The sequence below is a fragment of the Garra rufa genome, chromosome 7 (assembly GCF_049309525.1).
Source record: "Garra rufa chromosome 7, GarRuf1.0, whole genome shotgun sequence".
In the NCBI taxonomy this organism is placed as follows: Eukaryota; Metazoa; Chordata; class Actinopteri; order Cypriniformes; family Cyprinidae; genus Garra; species Garra rufa.
Window position 1 is genome coordinate 34430394 of NC_133367.1, and position 22559 is coordinate 34452952.

General features: G+C 40.5%; 1 protein-coding gene across 1 annotated transcript in view; it reads left to right on the forward strand.

The window, feature by feature from the left end:
- The first annotated feature begins 1661 nt into the window (after nucleotides 1-1661).
- Nucleotides 1662-22559, forward strand: part of LOC141338134 (calpain-2 catalytic subunit-like) — a 24231-nt gene continuing 3333 nt past the window's right edge. The window contains exons 1-11 of the mRNA XM_073843694.1: nucleotides 1662-1898; nucleotides 13016-13085; nucleotides 13222-13340; nucleotides 13606-13739; nucleotides 13892-14060; nucleotides 18458-18541; nucleotides 18628-18713; nucleotides 18790-18864; nucleotides 18943-19103; nucleotides 19192-19361; nucleotides 19663-19858. Coding sequence (XP_073699795.1) covers nucleotides 1662-1898; nucleotides 13016-13085; nucleotides 13222-13340; nucleotides 13606-13739; nucleotides 13892-14060; nucleotides 18458-18541; nucleotides 18628-18713; nucleotides 18790-18864; nucleotides 18943-19103; nucleotides 19192-19361; nucleotides 19663-19858 — 1501 coding nt within the window. The remainder of the gene's footprint in view (nucleotides 1899-13015; nucleotides 13086-13221; nucleotides 13341-13605; nucleotides 13740-13891; nucleotides 14061-18457; nucleotides 18542-18627; nucleotides 18714-18789; nucleotides 18865-18942; nucleotides 19104-19191; nucleotides 19362-19662; nucleotides 19859-22559) is intronic.

Genomic DNA, 22559 nt, shown 5'->3' on the forward strand with positions numbered 1-22559 from the left:
GCCGGTTGGCTAATTGCTAATTTATAATGCGAGCATGTTTATCTTCCTTTAAATGTTTACGCAGAGCTAACATGTTATGTACTACTACAACAACTAAACTAAATATCTCCATTTTGTATAGATTACAAAGAACACAAAAGTGCTCAACATTTTACTCAGGATTGTTTTTCAAAAACACTGACTGGAATTAGGACGCTTGAGGAGGGTTCAGCTCCGTCTGTGTTTACCTGGACTCTAAGACCTCACGAAAAGAAAACCTTGCGATTGTAAATGAAAAAGATATTCTTTTTAAATTATGTTTTAAAGATTAACATGTTTAATAGTTTGTGTTAAGAGCCTGCAGTTAGATCGTAAGCCTCTTTCAGACAACATGTTAAGTCATACAAAAAACAGTGGGTTGAAAGTTTATTTTTATGCAAAGCGATCAAAAGATAACATTTATTTATTAGTTTGCCATGTAGTGTTTGATGTCAACCCCTTTTAAAATCGCAAAATGATATTCAGAACATTATTTTTTTGTTTCTGTCTTGCTTTAGACAAGGAAAATGTCATGTTTATCGTAATAAAGGTCGGGAAGACGCTTATGACCTAGCTGCAGGCTCTTAACACAAACCATTAAGCATTTTAATCTATATAACATCATTTGAAAACCTCTGTGTAAGCGTTTAAAGGAAGATAAACATGCTCCCATTAGAAATTAGCAGTCTTTCCACAGTCATTTTCTCAAAAAAATGCAATATTGTTACCTGAAAGTTAGGTTATATGTCCTGTCGAACAATCCACGTTTTCTGGAGCTCTTTGTCCTGTGGAAAAATGTGAAATAAACTATTATTTTACGGCTATACGATCTACATCCCGGTACGCAACAATGCGCCACAGTGGGCGCTGCTGGACTACTATCCCTCACAGCCTCGTTTTCGATTCAAAATGGCAGCGGGCTGAATAAGGCGTATAGGATGGTGTGCCCTTTAGCGGAATTTGTAGCCACTCCAGCTATAGATTGTGACAGAGTCCCTTCAAGAAACAAGACTACCAGAGCCTGAAGCAGTGGAAAATACCTAAGGTAGCATACTGCAGTGTGTGTGTTTGCTTTCTTCCACATGGTTACCAGTTCACAGCTGCCCCAAATTAGAAAGGACTATAAATGGCAAGGTATAGGATGGTGTGCCCTTTAGCGGAACTTGTAGCCACTCCAGCTATAGATTGTGACAGATGTAAATGCTTTGGTGGCGTTATTGTTGCTGTTTTTGTTTTTTGTCCCAAAATTAAACCCTCCCTGAGACATATTTACTGAATCTGAAAGCCCTGGTTTCTTAAAGAACAAGTGCAAGAATGTATAGAGTCACACTTTACAGCACTCTTGTTACAGTCCAATTACACAAGGAAGTGCCTATATAATGAAAAAATAATTAGATAAAAAGTACTATTATAGTACTTGCTTATATAAATCATTGTGTCTTGTACAATGTGCTTTAAAGAATTGTATATTCATTTTGCATCACAGGGTTACATGATGATAAACCAGTATAAAAGCAACACCTGCTCCACCCCTCACTGCTTTACCATACAGAAGCTCTTACTTTAAAACCAGCATCAGTCTCACACAAACGCTCACAAACAATACAGGCTGAAGATTAACTTGAGTACCACTACAAGGCAGCATGTCTAATATCGCAAAAGTTCTTTCTAGGAGGCAGGATAGAGGAGAAGGAGTGGGAACAAACGAGAAGGCGATTCCCTTCAAGAAACAAGACTACCAGAGCCTGAAGCAGGAGTGTCTGGCCAAAGGAACCCTGTTCTGTGACCCGACCTTCCCTGCTGAATCCGACTCTCTTGGATATGATGCACTTGGACCGCAGTCCTCCAAGACTAAAGGAGTGCAGTGGAAAAGACCTAAGGTAGCCTACTGCAGTGTGTGTTTGCTTTCTTTCACAGAGTTAAATTACTTTTGGTTTACTCAATTTCCTAAATGCAAAAAGGCAATGAAATATGAAGTGGTAATGTTAATTAAAGCTTTTGACAAATGTTCTAAGGTATGCAATTATTTCCAGGGAAACACACAGCTAAAGTAGTTCCAGGTAGGTCTTTACTGCATTACATGCCCAAATCACTTCACCAAACAATTTCAGTTACATTTCAAATTTCCTAACTGTTTACAACAGCAAAAGAACCAAAACCCACAATGACACTGACTAAGCAATGGGCTGCCAAGTCTCATGCATTCAGCATGAGAACTGACACGTTTCTTACACTCTTACGCCACACATCCATGTTCTCACACAGTCAGAAGCACCCTCAGTTAGAACTGTGATAACAGGATAGTGGTGGAACAGACTTGGTAAAGGCTCCAGTGCGTATTTGAGTTTCACAATGTGATTCTATTTTACAACGTGTTTTCATAGCACTGATCAATTTCTGTTGATTTAATTGAGCATTGCGTTCAAGTTAATCAGAATTTACTCACCTCCCAATCCAACCTGCTGTGGACATGTTTCCATGTTTTGCCACAAATTATTTTTTACGTTTTGTAAGCTACTATTTTTCTTCTGCTTTCTCTCCCTTAAAAATGCATATACATACTGACTTACACACTCACACACACATGAACACACACATGCACACAAATGTTTTGTTAGTGCTTCTCAGTGTCAGTGTTTCCTAATGTTTTCCACCCTCATATGGACTTCAGTTGGTTTCTCCTTTTGTCTCCCCCTGTAGTTCTGTGATTATTGGTTTGTTCCTATTAGCTTTGATTTGTTTCACCTGTCTTGTTTATATGCCACACCCCCTGCCACTCCTAAGTCATTTGTTTTCTCAGTTTGATTGTCCATCGATGAAGCTACTTCGTGTTTTCCGTCTGCTCCTGGATTTATGTTTGTTTTTCTTAATAAAGTGTTTTTTGTTTGTATTGCGTTTCCCGGCGTCTCCCTGGATCTCCACCACATCACCACCAGCACACGTTGTGACAGATTGACGGACCCAAAAACAGAAGATGACCTGGGCTGAGGACCTCCTGTTTAACTTGCAGCAAGGTGAGCATTCGCTGGAGGAATATATGGAGGAGTTCTTGAGTGTTTACCATCTGGTGAGATGGATCGACAAAATTGTTAACCCATGTTTCCAGATGGGACTCAAAGATGATAGTTTGTTCCAATTGATTACTCCAAGTGATTGCTACCATCCCGTAGCAGATTTTGTAAATTTTGTTCTCGACTTATGTAGTTCCCGGTTCCAAGTCATGGTGGAGGATGGTAATCCTCCTCGTATCTGGAAACATGCAGTCACCCCATCTCACCAACAGCCAGGGTCCTCTGCATATCACTCCAGCGATCTGACTCCCTCCTTGCCTCCCACGTGTCCCCAAGTCCTCCTAAGCCCCACGATGGTCCTCAGCCCAGTACCTCAGGCTTCCTCTCCGCGTTCAAGCCCACCAGCCACCACGCCAGCGTCTGCTCACAAGATGGCCGCCTCATCAAAGTCTGCTCACAAGATGGCCGCCTCATCAAAGTCTGCTCACAAGATGGCTGCCACGTCAGCGTCTGCTCACAAGATGGCTGCCATGCCAGAGTCTGTACGCAAGATGGCCTCCGTTCCTGAGTTCCCGGCCAAGATGGCCATCAAGCCTGAATCCCTGGCCAAGATGGCTGCCGTTCCTGAGTTCTCAGCGAAGATGGCCTCCGTTCCTGAGTTCCCGGCCAAGATGGCCGTCAAGCCTGAATCCCTAGGGGTCTTTACACACCCCTGTTCTCTGTCCGGGGCCAGGGGGCTGTGAGGATGAGCTGGCCATCCGGTGGGGGTCTGTGCTGGTGGTCTTCTCTGCTGCTGTGGGGACTGGGGTGGTCTTCCGGGCTCCACGATGGAGTGAAGGGGGTTCAGCTCTGGGGTCTGGCGCTGATTGCCCCTCTGGGGGTAGTGGTGCCTGGATCCAGGAGTATATAGTACAAATGGAAAGTGTGAGTGTGGGTACTGTGTCCATTTTTGTGTGTCTACATGAGGGGTGAGTGTGTGAATATTTGTTTGTGTGCCTGAGGGTGGGAACGTATGCTTGTATATATGTGTGCCTGTTTGTCTTTGTCCATGTGTCAGGTTGGGCCTTAGACTCTGCCTCGCTCATCTCGGGGCCCCCTGCCCCTCCACCATGCCCTGCCGGTGGAGGCTGCCCCCGGCCGCCGGTGCATGGGTGGTCTCTAGCCCCAGGGCGGGATGTTTGGGTGAGTGCTGGCCCACTCTCGGCGGTCGCTTGGCGGGGCCTGGCCCTCCTGGCTTTGCTGGTCCCCGGCTGGGGGTTGGGGGGCCCTTAGATCTCAGGACCCAGGGCCGGTCTGCCCTGGTGTGGCCGGCTGCTGGCGGAGCCTGCGGCTTGCCGCCGAGGCCCCCTGGGGCATCTCCATTGTGGCTGCCGGATGACCTCCCTCCGGGCTCTCCTCTGCCCTTTTCTGGGTGGGGGCCGTGGTTGTCACTGCAGTGGTTCTCCTGGGACTGTTTCTTTCTCTCTCTCTCCCCCTCTGGTGACTTTTCCCCAAATCATTATTATTATCATTATTATTATTATTATTTATTTTTTTATTTTTTTATTATTCTTATATTATTTTTTTCTCTCTCTCTCTTCTTCTCTGTTTCTTCTGTTTTTTTCTGTCCCCTGGTCTTGTCTGTCATAGTATGGTTAAATAAAAAGGTATATAAAATGTAATCAATTAATTTTTTTTTTTTTTTTTTTTTTGGAGTGCAAAAACATACATGGTAAATGCAGAAACAAATACAACAACAACAGAGACAATACCAACAAAACAAAACAAAAACAAACAAAAAACTATACTAACAACAAAAAAACAACAACAATGATAATAAATGAAAAATGAGAACAAAACAATCTGAATAATGATAATGTATAAGTAGTAGTAGCAGTATAGGTAGTATTAGCATGTTCAAAAATAATAGAAATGGCCATAAATCGGAGTAACAACAATAACACCAAAAGTAGTGATGATACGGTTAATATTTTGTGATGACAGTAACAGTAATATCAATAATAACAGTAATAATAATAATAATAATAATAATAACAATAATCCCAAGGATGGTGATTACAGTATGATGTTGTGATGATGGTAACAGTAATATCAATAATTATAATAATAATAAAATAATAATAATAATAATAATAATAGTAGTAGTATTAATAACAATAGTAAAGTTTGAGTTGTAACAATGATATTTTGTGACGATGTTTTGTGATGAAGGCACCAGTACTATTACTATTAATAATAATAATAATAATAATAATAATAATAATGATGATAATAATAATGATATAATCACAATAGTAGTTATCTAAATATATGTATGCAGGGAAATATACTAATGAACCATACCCAACACATACCACACCTATCCTAGCTTCTGTGTCAGTGTGCATGTTTTGTTTTTTTTTGTTTTTTTCTTCCTTCCTCCTCTCCATTCAAGGCAACATTGTAGACATCATATGATGTATGTAAGTTTGAACTCAAGTGGTGCATTAAAAGAAGAGTGCGGTGCATTAAAATCAATATGTGGTGCATTAAAAACATGAGTAGTATTTGTTGGGTGCAGTTTTAATTTATTTATATTTATAAATTTTTAATTATGTATATTTAATGATGTAATCTTCAGTAAACTGGTACCGTCCATACAAAACATCATCCCATCAATTTATTACTTTTCAATGTTTCTCTGATATAGTGATACAATAAATGAAAACAACAACAACAACAATAATAATAATAATATTAATATTAATAATAATAATAATAATAATAATAATAATGAAAACACTCATGTTACTAATACCTTATGTAAATATGAATAATATTTTGTGAATACTTAAAGATAAGTGTGTCAGATTTGTAAGAGTTGACTGAGGTCTGATGTTGGATGTTGCGATTCTGATGTATATGGAGATGAAAAATATTCTAGGGAGATGTATTCTGTAAGCAAATTTTTCCAGTGTGTTATATGAATGGTGTTTCGGGATTTCCAGTTCAAGAAGATAGTTTTCTTGGCAATGGCTAGAGCTATGAGGAGTATCCTTTTGTTTGTTATTTCCTGATTAAGTGTTGATAGATCGCCCAGTAGACAGAGTGAAGGGGATAATGGGATGTGACAGCCCAGGAGGTGGGATAGGGATTTAGTGACATCTTCCCAGAATTGTTTAATGGGTGGGCAGTGCCATGTGGCGTGGATATATGTGTCCGGACTATTTTGTGAGCAGTGCACGCAAGTTTCTGATGTGAATCCCATTTTAAACAGCCTTTCCCCAGTGTAGTGTGTTCTATGAAGGGTCTTATACTGTATGAGCTGAAGGTTGGCATTTTTAGTCATGGAATAAATATTATTACAAATTTGAGTCCAGAAGTCGGTATCAGGAGCAATAGAAAGGTCTTTTTCCCATTTGGTTATTGGTAAACTTAAGGTTTTATTTGAATTGGTTATCATTTTGTATAATTTAGAAAGTAATTTCTTGGGGGACGATATATTAACTAAATCTGCTACTGCGGAAGGAAGGTGAAGATTGATGGTTCTGTTATTGATTTTAGATAAGACAGCTGATTTGAGTTGCAAATAAGTCAAGAATTGATTGCTCCCAATACCGTACTTCTGGACTAGGTAGGAAAATGGAACCAGTTTGTTTGACTGAAAAATGTGATTAAGATGTGTGATACCCTTATCTGCCCATTTATGAAAATTTAGTATTTTTTTGTTACTTGTGAAGTCAGGGTTATTCCAGAGTGGGGTGAAGTTAGATGGAGCCAGATTGGAGTTTGTGATTTGATAATATTTCCACCAGGCCGTCAGAGCTGAAGCTATTGTCAAGGCTTTGAAGCATGAGTGATGTTTAATGGACTGACTAAGAAATGGAATGTCTGATATGTGTATGTTTTTGCAAAGTGATTGTTCTATATCTAGCCAAACGGTGTCTGCCTGAGTGGGGTGAGTCCATTTATATATGTATTGGAGTTGGTTTGCTAGCGAGTAATGGTAAAAATGTGGTGCTTCTAAGCCTCCTAAAGATTTGGGTTTTTGTAAAGTGCTTAATTTTATCCTTGGTGGTTTATTTTTCCAGTAGAATCGGTTGATGATGGAGTCTAGAGATTTGAACCAATTCAGAGTAGGCTGTGTTGGGATCATTGAAAATAGGTAGTTTATTTTAGGGAGTACTGTCATTTTGATTATTGCTATTCTTCCCTGGATGGAGAGCGGTAAATTGTGCCAGCGATTGAGGTCATCTTCTACTGTTTTTAATAAAGGAGTGAAATTGAGTCCAGTCAGCTCTGACAGCCTGGAGGAAACCCTAACGCCTAAGTAAGTGATGTGACCTGTGCATAGAGGAATGGGTGATACCTGGGCTGCCGCATCCCATTTAGATTGATGTAGTGGACGGTTTAAAGATTTATTCCAGTTTATTGCATAATCAGAAATTTTAGAGTATGAATCAATGGTTTTAGTTATTTCTTGTAGAGATGACTGAGGATTTTGTAAAAAGAGTAAGATATCATCGGCATATAAACTAATCTTATGTTGGGTTTGGGGCGTGTGAATTCCTTTGATGAGTGGATTCTGGCGGATGGCTGCTGCTAAGGGTTCAATGAAGATGGTAAATAAAGATGGAGAGAGTGGACATCCCTGCCTAGTCCCCCTGTGCAGTGTGAAGCTTTGTGATGTTAGTCCATTGGTGTTGACTGTGGCTGAAGGTGTTGTGTATAAAATCTTAATCCAGTTAATAAACGACTCCCCAAAGCCAAATTTTTGTAGTGTGGTGAAAAGAAAGTTCCAGTTGACTCTGTCGAAAGCTTTTTCTGCATCTAAAGTGACTATGAGGGTGTCTTTCTGCTGTAGTGATGAATAATGGATTAAATCATATAGTCTGCGTGTGTTATTGGATGCATGCCTACCTTTGATGAAACCTGTCTGATCTGGGTGGATTATAAATGGGATAATTTTTTCAATTCTATGTGCCAGAGCTTTGCTGAGTATTTTGATATCTACGTTGATAAGTGATATAGGACGGTAATTTGACGGAAGGGTTGGATCTTTATTAGGTTTGGGGATGAGTGAAATAGTTGCTGTGTTTATGTGTACTGGTAATCTTGAGTTCTCTTTAATTTCGGTTATTGCTCTGATGAATAATGGGGATAAAATGGACCAGAAGTGTTTATAAAACTCAGCTGGGAAGCCATCGGGTCTTGGTGCTTTATTGTTCGGCATTTGATTTAGGGCGATATGAAGTTCTTTTTCTATGATTGGTTTGTCCAGTGCACTGATTTGTTCTGTGTTAAGTTTGGGGAGTTCAATATTATTAAGAAATGAATTAATATCCTCTTGTCTTGTGTTATTATCAGATGAATAAAGTTTAGCATAGAAGTTTCGAAATATTGTATTTATTTCTTGTGGAGAGTTGGTAGGCTTCCCTGCTGAGTCTTTAATAGTTGCAATTGTTGTTTTTTCTCTATTTCTTTTGATTTGGTTGGCCAAATATTTACTGGATTTGTTGCTATGATGGAAGGTTTCTTGACGGAGTCTATGAATTAGAAATTGAGTTCTTTTATTAATGATTTCATTTTGCCGGAATTTTTGTTTTCTTAGTTCATTATATATTTCTTCAGTTGGGTTTTTTGCATGTAAAATTTCCAGTTCTTTTATTTTATTTTCTAATCTGATTTCTTCTTGTTTTTCTACTTTCGTTTTATGCACAGAGAATGATATGATTTTACCTCTTAGTACTGCTTTGCCCGTTTCCCAAATTAATGAAGCTGGTAAATTTAATCAATTAATTAAATAACTGCATTATTTAAAAAAAGGCTGTGAATGATGATAGCATAGCTACACATTGCCATGTGTTATATGTGTTTCTGACAGGCCGGGTAAAAAAGAAAAAAAAGAAAAAAAAAAAGACGTGAGATCGTGAGACCACGATCAAGATGGCCGTCAAGCCTGAGTCCATGATCTAGATGGCCGTCAAGCATGAGTCCACGATCTAGATGGCCGCCAAGCCTGAACCCCCAGCCGAGATGGTGGTCTCTCCCGAGCCCCCGGCCGAGATGGCTGTCTCTCCCAAGCCCCGGGACAAGATGGCAGTCTCTCCTGAGTCACTGAACAAGATGGCGATCTCTCCCAAAACCCCAGACAATATGGAAGCCGCACCTGAGTCTCCGCTGGTTCCGCCCAGCCTCCCAGAGTCTCCGCTGATTCCGCCCAGCCCTCCAGTGTCCGTGCCTCCTGAGCACCCCCCAGTGGCCACGCCGCCAGAGCGCCATCTATTGACCGCGCCACCAGAGCGCCCTCAAGTGACCGCTCGCTCAGAGCCTGCTCTTCCAGAATCTCCGCTGGAGACGCCCAGCCCTCCAGAGCCTATTTCAGTAAAATGGTTTGCCAGCTTAAAAGCCACATGTCATTTCACACTAATATCGATGCTATTCTTAAAGATGATGAAGAACTTTAACTTATGATGAACTTTCGCTTTTATTAAAAACGCTGTTGCCAAACACTGCTGAGAGACAAACTGACTCACGCCTAATCTCTTTCTTTATCCGTCTAATAACTTCATTATTAACTGCATTAGTCTGCTATCAATGGCTCAAACCTATGGTCTAAAATGACAACGGAGATGTTGGATGAGACATTTAATAAATCAATCCTACTCACAAGTGGTTTTAAGGACAAAATCCTGATGAATGTTGCAAATAAAACATCTGAAAAAAAATTGAGGTGTGGTAATTATAGTATAAGGGGAATAACTGACTCTGGTCAGTTGAATTATTAGAAAATAATGCACACCCGAAGTAGTGATGCGACCACAACACGAAGCCGAGGTGCACTATTTTCTAATAAATCAATGGCCCGTTATCAATTATACCTTACTTAATGCACAGGTAGTTCCAATTGAGTTTAGGCCAGGAGTTAGGCCTGGTCCACTTGGACAACATGATGGTGGTGGCCTTTATAAATCACCATCAAGGTGGTCTCAGTTCACCCTCCTTTTCCATGACTGATACCATTGAGGACAGACTTCCTCTCTCAAGTTAGAGGCATGATTTGGCATTCCCAGCCGAAGCTGTGTAGCCTTCATATTTGCCCCCACAACGGGAATCTTTACAGCTCCCTGTGAGAGTGACTAACACCATTTTGGAGGCTATATGGCACCATCTACAAGATGCTTCTACACCCTCAAATGCAAGTGCTCTGTTGCTTAAGTTTGGGCCTAACGACTGTAGAGTTGTCCTCAAACCAAGACACAGCTATGTGCCCAAGGTGCTCTACTCTCCTTTCTAGTTATCACCCTTCTGGTTCGAGCTGGTCTCCGCCATCTAACTTTTGTAATCCAGATGTCCCTGCCCTTCAGGAATTGCTTTTTGTCCACTTAGTTTGGCTAATCCCCTCTGTGAGTGGAGAAGGTCTAGGTTATGTGGACCCCATTCTGGTGGCTTGGGTCTCATAATAAGGGCCTTCATTTGAGCAGCTCCGGTTGGCAGACTTATTGCCCTTGTCGCTTAAGACTGCCTCTCTTTCTGGCATTATTGTCGGTCAACTGAGTGGGTGACTTACAACCACTGTCAGTTAGTGCTTTATGCATTAACTTTGGGCCTAACTACTGTAGAGCCATCCTCAAACCAAGAAACAACTATGTACCTAAAATGCTCTGCTCTCCTTTCTAGTTATCACCCTTCTAGCTCTTTTTAATTCAGATGATGAGCAGGATCTGAATTTACTCTGCCCGATTCAGGCTGTTAAGAGTTTAAATAGAGTGCTCTAGCCACTTCCGGCATTTAGAGCAGCTTTTTGGTTGCTTCAGAGGCCACTCTAAAGGGCTGACAGTCACAAATCAGAGACTATCTCTCTGGATACTTCACTATTGCCCAGGCTTATGCCGTAATTGACTTGCAGTGTCCTATCGGAGTAAGGGCCAATTCTATCAGAGGAATGGCCTCCTTCTGGGCTTGGAGTGTCTATTGGTAATACCTGTGTGGCTGCCGGCTGGTCTTTGCGGTCTAACTTTTATAATCTGGATGTCCCTGCCCTTCAGGAATGGATTTTGTCTGCTTAGTTTACCTAATCCCCTCCATGAGTGGAGAAGGTCTTGTTATGTGGACCCCATTCTAGTGGCATAGGTCTCATAGTTGACTTAGGCTTTTTAGGAACCCTCATTATGGGTTTTCCAGGAATGGGCTCATAGAGCGGCTTCGTTCTGTACTTGCTTATTAGCACGGCACTATTGATACATTCATTATCACTACTGATACATATAACGGTTAGAGAGTCGGACTTGTAACCCAAGGGTCGCGAGTTCGAATCTCAGGTCCGGTAGGTGAGACTGAGGTGAGACCCATGAGCAAGGCACCTAACCCCCAACTGCTCCCCGGGCGCCACAATAAGGCAGCCCACTGCTGCGAGTGTGTGTTCACAGTGTGTGTGTGTGTGTGTGTGTGTGTGTGTGTGTGTGTGTGTGTGTGTGTGTGTGTTCTCTTCTCACTGCTGTGTGTGTGCACTTGGATGGGTTAAATGCAGAGGACCAATTTCGAGTCACCATACTTGACAATACATCACGACTATTCTCTATAGTGTACAGCGCAACGGGAGAGAACATTTAAAATGGAATGCTCCAGTTACTAACATAACCTTGGTTCCCTGAGATAAGGGAACGAGTGTTGCGTAGCCTGCTGTGCTATAAGGCTGCGCGCATGTTGATGACCGTCACTATCAGTTGAAAGATTCTGACAAAATGGAGCTCAGAATGGAGCCTTATTTAGCAGTTGCCTCCACCTATTACGGCAGGTTGAAGCACCATATGTTTATGTAGCTACACGAACGTGAACAAATCAGGCTACAGAATTCAGAGTAAACAGGAGTTTCCCCCATACTGTAAATGCAATGCTCATTCTCTTATGTACAAGGGCCTTCCTTTGAACAGCTCCAGTTGGCCGACTTATTGCCCCTGTCACTTAAGACCGCCTCTCTTTCTGGCATTATTGTCAGTCAAGTGAGTGGGTGACTTACAAGCACAGTCAGTCAGTGCTTTATGCATTAAGTTTGGGCCTGACTACTGTAGAGTCATCCTCAACCTAAGACATGACTATATGCTTTGGAGGCCACTAACAATCACAAAGCAGAGACTATCTCGCTGGATACTTCACTAGCCCAGGCTTATGCCTCAATGGACTTGCAGTGTCCTATCATAGTAAGGGCCCATTCCATCAAAGGAATGGCCTCCTCCTGGGCTTGGTCCAGCTGAGTTTCTATTGGTGATACCTGTGCAGATGCCAGCTGGTCTTCGCTGTCTAACTTTGCCAGATTTTCTAACCTGGATGTCTCTGCCCTTTAGGTAGTGGCCTAGTGGCTTGGATCTCATAAATTGGCTTCTTAGGAACCTTCATGATGGGTTTTCCAGGGATGGGCTCACAGAGCGACTTTGTTGTGCACTTGCTTATAGCACAGTGCTGTTGGATGTGTTCCCTATGGCGTACAGCGCAATGGGAGAGATCGAAAGGGAATGCTCCGGTTACTTACATAACCTTGGTTCACTGAGATAAGGGAACGAGTGTTGTGTAGCCTGTCGAAACCCAGTGAAAGATGTTAACAAACCAGGCTGTGAACAAATCAGGCTTCAGAACATGAAAAAAACAGGCTTCAGTATTGAGAGTAAACAGGAGTTTCCTCCATAGCATACAATGCAGTGCTTGTTTCCTTACCTCAGGGAACCAAGGTTAAACTGTGTAGTAGCAAAAACATGGTTAATTTGTTGTTATCGTGGTTTAACTATAGTAACCATGGCTCTTTGGTTTTATTTGTAGTAAAACCATGGTTAATTTTTGTAAGGGTCTCTTTAGGTGTGAGGATGATCTTGTGTTGACACTTCCTAACACGTTGATAGATTTTTACATTTCATTGTTTGCGAAGACAAAACAAAACCTATTGTTATGCAGTGATACCATTACATAGCATATACTACCACCTCTAATTTTTCTCACATTGTCCATTTTTAAAGGAGCTCTGCTCAAACCCTGAGTTCATTGTGGACGGCGCTAAACGGACAGACATCTGCCAAGGAGCTTTAGGTGAGAAAAAAGACCTTTTTTATCAGAAAGGTGTTGTTTGGGTGTTATCTGTAACTGTCATAAATGCACTAGACGTCAGTGTGCATGAAATAATCAGCTTAACAGAAGTATCTCATGACATTTGATACATTTGCAGCTGACTGTTGGTTGGTGGCATCTATTGCATCTTTGACTCTGGATAATCAGTTTCTGGAACGTGTAGTTCCACATGGACAGAGTTTTAAAGAGAACTATGCTGGCATTTTTCACTTTCAGGTCAGAACACACAGTGGGATCGAAAAGTCTGAGACCACTTTGAAGATCTGGGATTAAAAAATCTATTTTTTAGAATGTGAAAAAACATAAATAATATAAATAATTAAAATTAAAAATGTATTCAAATTGTGAGTTAATAATATTCAAAAAGGATTATGTTCAATAGTGGTCTCAGACTTTTGGACCTCATCAGAGTATTTCTAACTTTATTATTCCAATAATAAATTAAAGCGACACTGTTAGACTGTTTGGTGTTGTTCTTCAGTTCTGGCAGTTTGGTGAATGGGTGGATGTGGTCATTGATGACAGGCTGCCTACCAAAAATGGGAAGCTACTGTTTGTTCATTCAGCTGAGCGCTCTGAATTCTGGAGCGCCCTGTTGGAAAAGGCCTATGCAAAGTAAGTGTGTGTTTATTCACAAATTCTGCTACTACTTACCTCAAATGTTATGCTGAACAAAAAGTACTGAGTCATCTGAAATGTTTGGTAAACACTGTGCCAAATGCTCAGACATACCAACCAGCGGTGCTGATTTCTCCTGTATTTTCAAGGGTAAATGGCTCATATGAAAGTCTGAAGGAAGGCAATACCACTGAGGGGTTTGAGGATTTCACTGGAGGCATCACTGAGAGCTATAAGCTGAACAAAGCTCCTCCACACCTGTTTAAGCTCATGCAGAAGGCACTGATGCTGGGATCATTAATGGGCTGCTGCATTTTTGTGAGTCCCATTACACTTTGCTTGGCTTTCTTTCCCATAATTTATTTCTCCAATTAGTTGTCAAGGGGATTAACAAAGGGTTGCTATTGAGACAAACACCGCAAGGCAAATAGACTATAACCCCTTTAACACAGTAATACCAGTAAATTGCTGCTTGCTTACCATTTTGAATATCAGACAGCCTATGTTATTAACGTGTTTGATTTTTAAATTTAGCTGCAAGCAGCGATTACCAGGGTTCAAACGTTTTAAAGGTGCCATAGAATGGAAAACTGTGTTTACCGTGGCAGAGTTGAATAATAACAGTTCAGTACATGGACATGACATACCATGAGTCTCAAACACCACCATTTCCTTCTTCTTATATAAATCTATAGTGTTTGCAAAAGACCACCGAAAAATAGGTAAATTCCAACATAACACCGACTGTTACGCAACATCCCCAGGATCGTTACTTGTTACGCCTCCAACATTTGCATCGCCCAATCATCGGTAAAGTCAGCCCACCAGTAAAACAAGGCAAGCCACAGAAGGGACACAGTTAGCTTAATGCTAGCGCTAGCCAGATACATTGCAGTACAAAAGATATCACTCACCACATAAACAGAGAGATGTCTGCGCAGATGATGGTGAATGATGGAGAAATAACTGCGTTGATGATGGCGAATGATTTACAGATCTCGAGTATCACTGAGAAGCAGCTGAACTTGTGTGGTAAGAAGCACTCCCTCTGCATTGTAACTATACACAGAGCAAACCAATTCAACAAACCACATATTAAAAGCGGCTAGAGTTCCTAATTAAAAATATATTTTTAGCAGTGTGCCAGCTATTGAGATGAGCAGCTCTGTGAAACAGCCAATCAGAGCAGAGCTCATTAATATTCATGAAGCTTCCAAATAAGGCAAAAACAGACCATTTCATTCTAGGGTCAAATCCTAGGGTTGTAAATGGTAAAACCGTTTCTGGAGATTTTTTGCCCTTTCCTATGCCATATACCTTCTATGTAGACATCAGAGAACAGTTTAAAATATTCTCTCAATGCATTCTATGGCACCTTTAAGGCATTTAAGCACATATGTGACCCTGGACCACAAAACCAGTCATAAGGTTAAAGTTTACAAAACTGAGATATATACATCATATGGAAGCTCAATAAATAAGCTTTCTATTGATGCATGATTTGTTAGGATAGGACAATATTTGGCCGAGATACATCTATTTGAATATCTGGAATCTGAGGATGCAAAAAAATCAAAATACTGAGAAAATCACCTTTAAAGTTGTCCAAATTAAGTTCTTAACAATGCATATTACTAATCAAAAATTACATTTTGATAGGTTTATAGTAGGAATTAAAAAAAAAAATTCATTGAACATGATCTTTACTTAATTTCCTAATGATTTTTGACATAAAAGAAAAATCAATAATTTTGACCCACACAATGTATTTGTGGCTATTGCTACAAATATACCCCAGCGACTTAAGACTGATTTTGTGGTCCGGGGGCACATATGAAAAAGACATTATTTAGCAAGCTTGTAACCACCTAAATCAACAATTTCGTTACTTTATTAATAAACATAGTCAAAACAGGCAGGGTCAAACACAGGCAAACAGGTACACAGAGGCCAAGACTCAAGAGTTATCCAGGGACAGGCAAGGGTCGATCAATTGGCAAGTGTAATCCAGAGGGCCAAGGCAAACAGGCAATCCAAACAGACAGTCAGTAGTCCAAACGAGGCACAAGTCTGAAACGGCAAGACGAAGGGTAAATCCAAAATAGGCGAGAGATCCAGGGCAGGCAGCGATGCAGACAAGACGAGAGAAACCAGGCAGGGAATCAAAACACGAAAGACTAGACTAGGGAACAAGAGTTGACTTGAATCAGGAAACTAGGAAATGGCCGTAGAGTTGATAAAACAAATGAGTGCTATAAGCAATACAATACTCAGCCATTAATGATCATAATGGTCTAATATTTATACTAGGGATGCTCATTTCGGTTAATTTTCCTGACCGACAACCGCTGCTCGTTATTCGAACATTAACCGTTAACTGATAAAATTAGAATAATAAATTAGTTTAAAAATAGAATGCACGAGTATATGTGATGCATAAAAATACAAGCAAATGTTTTATTTCAACGTGCAATAAGCAGCATACAGAGCAACAACAAAAACTGCATTCACATATACTCAAATTATCACGCATCAGCTGCCTTTCTGAGAACAGAGAAAACATATAAAATATATAAAAAAGAATAAAATAAAATAGGCCTACACTAAATATATGTAAATTTAATAACTATCTAATTAAGACAAAACAAAAACACACTGAATCCTTCTATGCGTTTTGAAGAATGGTACCGGTCTTGTTTCCTCTGTCGGACATAAACATATATAGGGCCAGCCTATACCTCAGTGTAGTTTTTAACATGTCGACATGCTGTACGGATAGACTGGAACGCTGTCTGTTAACTGTTAGATCCGCGACAAAAAAAACGCCATTACAAAAAAACTTTCAATTTGCGGTCCGGGAGTTCTCATCCACTGTCATATGGTGTGGAGACGCGTGTTTTTACAGCGTTCAGCAATAGCCAATCGCAGACATTTGATGATCGCTCATGCTGTGGCCAATCGGAGGCGGCTAAATTACAATCCACTCACCACACAAAGTGCCGGTTTCAGTTCTTCTGAATTCTACACGTTCGCGAACTCTCTCATTAAAACAAAGAAAGTGTTGACATGATTTAAATAAGAGATTAATTGTGCAGTGTAAAGGTTATTTTATTACTTTTTATTAACTTTGTGGGATTGCGATGAACAGAATGAGTGACAGCTTTCCAGTGATTGTAACGGGAGCGCCTATTGCGCACTTTCTAGACTATAATCCATTCAGAATTTGAATACATTCACTCACGGATGCACTCTCTGATAAACCAATATCGCCACTTGCCATTGTGTTGCATATACATCAGTTAACTAAGTGAAGGTGAAGCAGGTGTTTGCTCAACGAAAAATGCCTGTACAGCCACACTGCACGTGTCCACACGCACCTGTGAGTAAACAGATAACTTACATATAGCATTATTTTTTCTTTCACCATGCTGCAAACGTAAAAAAAAAAACTATATAAAAAAAACCTTAAACCGTTTAACTGATAGTAATAATCGGTTAAAATTCTTCTATGAGCATCCCTAATTTATACTGTGCGTGATTGGCTACAGCAGTGTGTGTTATGAGTAAGATGGAGCATGGGAAGTGTATGTTCTATGTCATGATCTGAATATTGCAGGTATGTGCGAAAAACCACGCAGTGGCCAATTTCAAATTTCTCTCAGACCTTTGGAGTCATGAGTCAAACAGACCCACTGAGTTTTTGTTTAACAGATGCTCAAACTTTACTGGCCAATGGGAGCCATACTTTTTGAGACAACTGTCCTTATAGACACTTTGGACCAAGACCAAAGTTCAAAGAACAAATAGTTGCACAATTAAAGCCTTTTTTTTTTTTTTTTTTGGTGTTTTTCAATTTTTTTTTGACAGGACAGTGGAGATATGGCAGGAAGTGAGTGGGAGAGAGAGGGCGCAACTGTACAATATGTCGCCGCACTGCCCACAAGGCTATTGGCGCAGACAATATAGCCATTTTATGCTTTTCTTTCTCCCCTCTAATTGCAACGCCAAGTGGCCAAGTTCCATGATTTTTTTTCCTGTGACCTCAGATTGAGCTCTTACATGAGTTTTCTGAGTTTGGTGAAGATATCTCATTCCGTATATCTAAATTTCTCATTAAATTTCATGTCTTTTCAGTAATTTTTGATCAATTTAATGCATTCTTCCTGAAAGAATAGAATCTTGTTTTAATATATCAGACTGTTTTATTTATTGGATAGACATTTATTAAAAAGTAATATTGTCAGGTTTGTGATCTGTTTTGTTGTGTTTTCCCAGTGTGTTTTCCTCCTGTGTTCCCTTTGATTTGGTTTGTTCCATTGTCTCCCCCTTTGGTTTAGTTTATTTGGTTCCTTCCTTGCCCATATTTGTACTTCCCCTTGTTATCTTGTTTAGTTGGCACTCCCCTTTGTCTATGTATTTATAGTCCTTTGTTCCTCACTCCTCTTGTCGAATGTTAAGGTTTCTTCGTGCTTGGGTTTGCTCCTGGATTTCTGTTTATTTGTTTATGCCCCTGGATTTATGTTCTTTTATTTATTTAATAAAACAGTGTTCTTTTTGTACTCCTGCCTCCCCGTGTTTTCCCCTGGATCCTCCTTCCCTGCACTGCGTTACAAATATTTAATAAAATAATAAACAATAAACAATTATTTTGCTATCCTGTGGGAAATTTAGGTTCAATCCTGATCTTCTAATGTTTTTATCATTAAAATGTCTAGAAGTCCAGTTCACAGGAGACAGAATCAGAGAAACATCTAAAGCTGGTGAAGGGTCATGCCTACTCCATCACAGGCGCAGAGGAGGTCAGATACCGACACTGACACGGAAATAAAAAATTGGCAGGAAAAAAATGTAAGCTCTAATGACAGTCACCTCATTGTACCTACAGGTTCATTCTTACGGCCATCCGGTTCAACTGGTGCGTATGAGGAACCCATGGGGTCGGGTGGAGTGGACAGGCCCTTGGAGTGACAAGTGAGTTTCCCGAAACAGCTCTTACTTCAACATTAGTCCTGAGAGTTCTATTAAATATTTCCAATGCTTTTTTCAGTTCCGAAGAGTGGAACAGCATCCAACCAGAGGAGAGAGCTAAATTGTTTTATTCGGCTGAAGATGGAGAGTTCTGGTAAGAGAACTTGTGTTTGTAACTCTCAACAACGTAATAAAATTGACAAATACTGACAAATCTTCCTTGTTTTATCAGGATGGCGTATTCGGACTTCATACAGAAGTTCTCGATGTTGGAGATCTGTAATCTGACTCCAGATGCCCTTTCAAGCAACACTGTGAGCCACTGGAACTACAGCCAGTTTGAAGGCGACTGGAGGGTGGGATCCACCGCAGGGGGCTGCATTAGAAACAAAGGTAAATAAAATCAAAATGCACTTAAAACAAAATTTAGTAAACAGCTGTTTTTTGATCCAATGCCTGAGCTTTGGTTCCTCTTCTTCAGATACATTCTGCTCCAATCCTCAGTTTGTGATCAAGTTGGAGGAAGAAGATGATGATCCTCATGATGGAGAGGACGGCTGCACGATCCTAGTGGGTCTGATGCAGAAAGACTGTCGTAAAGGCAAGCGGTTTGGACGAGACCTGAACACCATTGGCTTCGCTATCTATAAGGTAACTGGTTACGCACATCAGTAATTATGCAAAATAAAGCATAACTGTTAGGACCAGGGACAACTATACCATCACAAACAACTTCAACCAGCAGTACTACCACTCTTGCAACCATTTGTTTTAGCATTCTTTGTTCTAGAGGTGTATAGTAGGCTTAAATGTGGAATAAAAATTCTCTATGGAGTAAATAAATGAGATCTTACTTCCATAACAAAACTCCTATTTGAAACATTTTGTCAGGGTTAGCAAGAAGGGACCCAAATGTAGAGTGAATAAGACAGACAAATATTTATTAACACAGGTTCAGGGGTGCACAGTGGTGAACAATCTTGAGCTCCAATCCAGCGAAAAGAGAATTGTGCCTCCAGAGATGGACAATCTGGAGAACAGTACCATACATATGGCCAAACCAGGCAGAAGACTGAGGGGAACGCCAGAGCAGAAAATGCCAGAGCTAGCAGTCAGAGTGACGGGATGCAAAGCAGGCCAGAATCAGAGTTAGAATCTCAGCACCAGGCTTGGTTGGCAAGCTGCCCAGGAGAACCAACAGGCAGGGAGTCTCAGGCTGGGAGGTCAGGACTGGAGGGAACACACAGCACAAACATACAACATTCAAGACCACACGACACTAATCAGCACAACACAGGGAGAAACATGTAATATGTAAAAAAAAACTAAAGAAAATAAAAGCAAAACAAAAAGGTAAAAATGAATATCTGAATTTAAACTAAAAAGGTAAAAGTATTAAATCCAAATAAAACAAGACTAGAAACAAGACAAAAGAACTACTAAAAATAATATTTTATGTAAATATTAGCAAGAAAGCTAAAAGGTATAAATTAAGAACAAAAGCAACAAAACTGCAGCAAGGATACACCAAACTACAAGGCAGGACTGGAATATAGAGCAGCAAGTGAGCACTGTCTCTATGACACAAGACGAACCCGCCAACACTGAAGGAGAAACAGCACAATATAAAGGGAGAAAGGTAATGAGGGCCAGGTGAGCACAATTAGAAGAAACGAGGACAAGACAAGGGCTAAACAAGAGGGCGTGACCAAGGGAAACAAGGAGGTGGGACCACAGGAACACATGGTAGACACAAACAAAGACAAAGCCATGTGTTAAGACACAAGATAAACAAAGAAACATTAAACAAAGACAGCACAGACAAAGCTGCCAGGGCAGAGCCCTGACACATTTGACATAACTGTCAACATTAAAACTAATTAACTTTTTTTGTGGTTGATTTTTTTATGATGAAATTATCTGAATATGGAACATTGAATAATATAATTGTTTGTGTGTGTTTTTCAGGTTTCAGATGAGGTATGACATCTGAACTAGGTAAGAGTAGTTGGACACCACAAACTAAAAACTACAAAACTAAACTTTTGTGGGGGTTTTTGTCTGTTTGTTTGTTTGTTTTCTGGGGAATGAAGATGTTTAGCGAGAGAAAGCAAAGTTTCTCAGTGTAACATTTTTGCAAGGTAACTTCTGTGCATGAACGCAAAAGCATTAAAATATACAGAGTAGATCAAAATTAGAGAACAACCTCTAATTTCCTAAATTCAAAAATCACTGCTTAGTCCTAAGTTGAAGGGCAATTTTAAGCATATTTTATGAATTAATTGTATTCTAAAGCACAGTATAAAAAACTCTGAGAACGAACTCTGCTCAAAAATAGAGAACACTTACAGATCCTTCCAAGTTGGTGGTAATCAATAATTCATTCAAATCCCCCCAAAAATGTTGATTGTCCACATAAGACAAATGCATGAGAGGACAGGGTATTGCAGAGACTCTCAATGGGGAATCGGTTCAACACTGCAGCTGTAATTGCTTGCCAGTTTAGCATTGAAAAGGTTAAGGATCTGTCTTGCCATGTTTAAGAAAAGTCAAACTGAAAGTGCACTCTGCAGTGATCAAACCTCTAAGGACGAGTAGGAAGTGTCATGGTTTTCTGCAGAGTGGATGCAAATGTTCATCAGATTCACTATCAGCAACACACAGTTTTCTTCCCTGCAAGCAACTCCCAATCAGCCTGCAATTTTCATGCAAGATGGGTACATCTATGGGTTTCCCCATACTGTCATACTGTCTTGCGTGCAGCGCGATTTTATTCACGGACCTAATTTTCACCTCAGATAGGGAACCAATCACAGAACGGGGAGGGAGCAGCAAGACGATGCCTTCTATGCGACTCACCGTTTGTTTATAATTATGGATCCAGAATGGCAGCAGACGCTAAGTTTTGATGCAGCCTTAGATAGTGCTCTAAGTAGTTAAGAACACAAGTTTATTTTGAAAAAAAGAGCTGCTTTTGGCGTTCGTTTTACATACGTCATCTGGTTGAAACGATTGGCTATGAGCTACGCACAGGCGCATTTGATAGACATTCGTATCGCCCAATTAACTGCTCTGAGCATTCGTAAACCACGCCTCAAATACGAGAAAATTAACATGTGGTTCCCAGACCACGATTCATGACGTGGTTTGGCGTTAGCCAGGCTAATATGATACATTTAGTAAGGGATAATCAACGGTTTGCCGTGCGTTAAAGGATTTTAAATGCACGACGTGGAGGCTAATAACGTGGAGGCGGTTGCCTCCGCGAAGTGCATTTTAAATCCTTTAACGCACGGCAAGCCGTTGATTATCCCGCTTATTCCATGGTTATAGACAAATTAAAACTAGGATTGATATTTGCAGCGCAAAATTTGACTGAATGGATAAAAAAGACGGTTATTTTCGTCAGTTATGACACGCAGCTCTAGCATTCTGCCCGCTGCAGAGATAGTCCGGTAAAAACAGATTTATTTGAATGAAATAGCATTTGTTTCAGTAGATTGTCGATCGACCAAGAGAGAGTGTGAAGGCAAGAGAGATGACAGTTTGTATGTGTGCGTAACGTTACCTGCCTGCATGCTGTGCGTCTCTCTCTACAAACAACAATTCATTCAACAACAGCAGCTTTACCACCCCGTTGCTGAGGAATATAATGTAGCGATCTAGTATTTAGGCTATTTTAATAAGGATCGCAGGCAAACGCTGACAAGAAGTTTATGTATGTGCGCAGCACAATGCGATCTCTCTCTCTCTGTGCTTTTGCGTGGATCAATTAAAGCAGCGCATTAATATAGAACGGCGATTAAACTGACTTGGAACTACCTGTGCATTAAACGGTTTTACTGCACA